Here is a 5,449-nt window from a genome sequence, read left to right as displayed (position 1 = left end):
CCCCCCCCCGAAATGAAATGGATGATTAATTTAAAACGTAATAGTTATTTTATCTTATGTACCTAAAAACAATTAATTATTACAAAAGACGTTAAAATATGCTAAAAAAAAAATGTTTTGGTAAGAAAAGTGAATCTGTAATAATTTGTAATTTTTCAAAGGTTCTAAAAGGTATTGACTACATATAATACATGACTACAAAACTTGTAATAATAATGCGTGTTTGTAAGTCGCTTATTATCAGTAAGTAAAAATAAGTAAACATATACGTAATCGATATAATATTATTTGCACTGGTACATTATGATTGATGGGTTTCGCTATTTCGTTTACTCGTTAGACGTTACACATTATAATCTATTATATTTATTTATATGTTATATAATATGTAGTCGTAGTGTATATGGTCATGCGATAAAGATCAACAATAGTCAATCGTTTCCTTCGATATTCAGTTAATATAATATCAATGTTCCTATGTACCTATATTGTATTACGGTCATTATGGGTGTGCACATTGTCATGGCATTAAGTCCGAATTAGACATTAGTTAATGTGAATTAGTGTTATATTATAATATTATGTTATATTATTATTATAAAATTGAAAATGAAAAGACAAAATACATCTATAACCGACTTTTTTAAAAACTCTTCATCCAAATCCAAAACAATAATTGAAAAAAACGAAAGTAATTACTATTATTATATATTTTTCGTAGTGTCTTAGAACGAATTTATTGATACGTATAGTTTATTATTTTTAATGTATATTGTGTATTAAAAGTGGACAATGACAATAACAAAGACATTGACGACCCTGGTGTCCTAAGAAATAGTCTTAACGTTTAGAAAGGAGTGGCCAAATGACATAAAGGGATCTGATGAAGATTTAGAATCGGATATCACAATGTGGCGCAGGTAACTTTGTTTTTTATTATCTTAGGTATTCTTTGTTCTTTATATGAAAACTTATTTATATTATTATTTCAGACATTGTTCAAATACGCCTGAAGAAAAAAGGCCAAAAACATTTGTTGATGCTCTAAACTTTTGCGAATCTACGTTATATCAGTCTATACATCGATTTTTGCAAATTGGAGCAACACTTCCCGTTTCAGTTGCTTCGAGTGAAAGATCATTCTCTTGTCTTCGTAGATTAAAAACCTATTTACGAAACAAGACGGCGGAGGACCGATTGAATGGATTAGTATTATTAAACTTATACAGAGACGTAGAAGTATCTTATGATGATATCATGAATATTATGGCAAAAACACCAAGGCGGAAAAATTTGATTTTATAATTAATTGTTATGACTTCTAAAAATACAATAAATAATTATTTCAAAATAATGGTAATTATTCTTATTTTTTCAAATCCCCCCCGAAATTTTTTCCTGCGTCCGCCACTGTATTGCTAGACCAGTACCATCTTGGTCTTGGTCTTGGTCTTGCAGCAAGAGTCTTGCGAGAGCGCAAGACCAAGACCAATTTTGATCATCATTCATCACTAATATTTATGTAATTATTTATAATATATTGTATTTATCTGAATTTCTGAAAGGAGTTCGCTTACAAACACACGTACACTAGAATTATATATATAAATATGTAAGTATGTGTATATAAGTTTGAGTCGTATATATTTGGTACATTTAACGGGTAACGAAGTACACGGGATTAGCTAGTTTTTAATAAATTAAAATTGACTATTGTATTCATTTTTATAAAATTTACCTAAAAAACTATAAGTCTTCAATGTTATATTTCATAAAACATTTTTGCTCAAAAAAGTCATAAATGCCTCATAGTTATAATTGAATTTAAATTCCAAGAAAATGCAGAGCTTAAGCACCCTCAGTTTTTTTATTGAAATTGCGCCTATGCCAGAGGGGAAGTAATGTTAACAGCAGTTCTTATTTCGGTCTTCGATAAGTACCAGTGTACCACGAGGAAAAAGAACAGACTGCGGATAAATCATATTGATAATTACATCGATCATAGCTATTAGATAATGTACTATATATGTAGCTATTAAGCTTATTATTGATGTCATAATGAATACGTGGACCTAGAACCCTGACTGTTTCTGCGTATGCGCATAATTCAGATTGGTTATTCTGATTGGGTGATCATAAGTCACCTAAGGGGGGGGACAAATTTTCAAAAATGGAATTACCTTTTTGTTTAGCCTAATATTATAATAAAAATTACGTTAAAAATACTGCCCAAGGGAGGTAGGCAAATGCCCTCTCGCCACTCTAGTATCCACCACTAGCAGTCATTCACTCGCATGCGCAGTGATAACCAAGGCTCTAGCTTTTTAGTGATTTTAGAATCAAATCTAATACACAGACATATATAGGGATATGGCTATACATCCATAGTAGGTACATGATATTATAATAGAGTTAAGGACAAGAACGCCCATCAATCAGAACCTATAAGGGGGGGGGGGGGATATTATAAAAAAATAAGTAAGAATCAAAATTACTTGTATTAATTATATATAGTTCATGGAATCAACCAAATTGATTTTATTAAATAACAGAAAATAAATACAGAACATAGATAAGCGCCCTTGAATAAGGATGATAATATTGTGATAGCATATTTTCGTAGTCCATACATATTGCGATTTTTTTGTGACCGGACCAGGTTGGAGTAAGGAGCGACTATTTTTGTTACTTTTACTAAACATTGCATAAATAAAATATTTTTTTATAAAATGTATACCTATATGTCGATCTTTCTTTTTATGCTATTTTAGTGCTTTAAAATCAGGTCTATAGGCTAAAATATAATCCAAGTTAATAAAATACTGTTCAAAATTATTATTTGAGAAATTTGACATCCAATCATTTAGTAAAAATAAGAACAACAGATATGGAAATCACCGCTGCTGTACACTTTATTTGTTGTAAGTGTCGAGTGTATCACGAAATCACGTCGTACCAGCTAAATCACTGTAATATATATTTGTTCAATTTTGAATTTTCCATACATTATGGTAAGTACGATTTTGTAGTAAGCGAGTTACTACGCAGCATTTAAAATAATTCCAATTAGGTATATATTGGGCATTGTACATCAAACGATCTAGTTAACCTTTTGTCCTTTTCTATTGTACCATAATATAAATTATCAAATAGCCCATGGGGAGAATAGTGACCAAAACGAAAGGATAAACAAATTTACAATTAATCAATTATTTGGGAACGATATTTAAATAATAATACAGCAACAGATTAGCGCACGACTTTACAAATCGTGTAGAATAGACGGAAGTGATATTTTTCAATATTGTTATATGGCAAATATTCGATATAAAAAATTAGAATGATTTAGTATAATCGAATTTGTAGATAATAAATTAACTAGCAGTACATTATGGCGAATACGCAGAATAGATTAGGAATGTCGCAAGTGCGTGGGTTGAGTCGATGGTCACACAGAACACATCCGTTAGAGACAAGATACCGTATCAGTAAAAGGGGGAGCGGGGACCCGAATATAAAAGGGAGCCCGAAACGGCCTGTATTCAGACGTGTCTACTCCGGAGCACAACAAGCACCTGCACGTCACTCTGTGTAATAACTTGTCATTTTGGACTTAGTCAAATTATTGAAGATTTTCTTAATAAACCACAAAGTAACATTTCACCTGTCTACAAATTTATTTATTCAACTACCTTATCAACATCTTCATCTTCAACAAAACAGTCTTGCTTCCAGTGGCGGTCAAATGATTTTGTCATGGGGGGGGGGGGGATACGGCTGATTGTTTAACATACCTATGCATTATTTTATCATTAAAAATATAATTTATGATTAAGTCTAATATAAATTTATAAAATTATGGTAAATACAAACATTATTTATAACTTAGGTATACACACTGAATCACGGACATTCCCTCCGACCATTAATTTATTAATTTTTAATGCTTAAAATATAAAATATATGCTTATTTTTTTTTAATTTTTATTTTTGAAGTAGTTCAGTGGATCGAACAAATAGATTTATAACCTATTATATTTATGAAAAAAAAAAATGTTTATATTATGTTTTAAATTAAAAAAAAATAATTTCTTATTAAATAATAATATTGTATTATTAAATTCAATATTATTAGTCAAAAATAAACTTTAAAAAAAAATTTGGGGAAAAATGTCCACATTAAAAATATATCGGGGGGAAAATATTCCGAAAACAATCAGGGCCCCTGATTAACTGCACAATGAACAGCCATAGAAAAAATATTACTGCTAAGTCACAACTTGATTTTCTGTAACGATATTAGTGACCTTACTTATTTTTTCATCCGCCGAGCGTTTAGAAGTAGAGCAACTTGCATCAAAATAGCTAGTAATTTTCCTTTTATAGACATACTGAGACATAGTAATAAATTGTGAAAATGTGAAATAGACAATATAGTCAAAGTCAATATTTCAAAAGACACCGACCGTATAATAGGTAATAGAACTAGGTAATAAGTAATAGAACTACACGGACCTACAGTAGAAAACAAGAGTACGAAAGAGTAAAGACGAATCACGGTGATAACTAAATATTATGAGTTATGACAAATAATAAGCAATCGACATTTCAAGTTTTCAAACAACTAATGACTTGGGGCTGTTGGTAGGTATAAAAAAAAAAATAATATGCATGACAAAATAAATAAGTTTATTAAAAAATAAGTTTATTTTGTCATGATAATATGTATGTAATATTGTAAAATATACCTACCAATCGCACTATCGCCCGTATGGGCCAATGTTCTGGGAAAGTGTAGAGCTAGTTGTTATTGAGAATTCTTGATGATCGAGTGGGATAATTCCCATATTATATTTTTGTGTAAACAACTAAATATTAATAATAATAATAATAATAATAATAATAATAATATCCTAGTTCTTAGATATGAGTCTAGATAATAATATAGTCATGCCATATAAACACGAAATTTACAATATTTGATAATTTGTTTTTAGAAAAAAATAGAACACAATTTAATGTATTATAGAATATACTTAATTATAAATTGTTATAAATATTGAAAAAAGTTCATGGGGGGGATCTATCCCCCTCATCCCCCCCCCGCTTGACCGCCACTGCTTGCTTCCTGTAAAATCATAATATACTCGTAGTCACATGGTAATCAGATAGTACTCTGACATACCCCGTACAACGAGAATATTACATATTTATAAAATAGTAAACATACCTATTAAAAATTTATATTTCTTGAAAAAACATCGATAAAGCCGCATAATGGTATACGGCCTTCTTGCATTAAAATTATGGTTAAAATCAATATAAATATTTTCAGAAAACAACCATATCGTCCAGTGATAATAGTTTATAATAATTTATAGTTTAGAAAATTGCATGTATCTACGGTTATTTTTTACACTAAGCAAGTGCTCGAATTGGGGGGGTGCGC

The 5,449-nt window shown here is 30.0% G+C and overlaps 1 protein-coding gene across 1 annotated transcript; it reads left to right on the top strand.

Annotated features, from left to right (window-relative positions):
• The first annotated feature begins 397 nt into the window (after positions 1-397).
• Positions 398-1,674, top strand: LOC107882780. Its single transcript, XM_016801681.2, has 2 exons — positions 398-920; positions 993-1,674. The coding sequence occupies exons 1-2, from the start codon at positions 910-912 to the stop codon at positions 1,303-1,305; spliced, it is 324 nt and encodes a 107-aa protein (XP_016657170.1). The 5' UTR covers positions 398-909; the 3' UTR covers positions 1,306-1,674.
• The last annotated feature ends 3,775 nt before the right edge of the window (positions 1,675-5,449 follow it).

The sequence above is a fragment of the Acyrthosiphon pisum genome, chromosome A1, assembly GCF_005508785.2.
Source record: "Acyrthosiphon pisum isolate AL4f chromosome A1, pea_aphid_22Mar2018_4r6ur, whole genome shotgun sequence".
Classification (NCBI taxonomy): Eukaryota; Metazoa; Arthropoda; class Insecta; order Hemiptera; family Aphididae; genus Acyrthosiphon; species Acyrthosiphon pisum.
The sequence above is the reverse complement of the archived record's forward strand: the minus strand, read 5'-3'. Positions and strand labels throughout refer to the sequence as shown.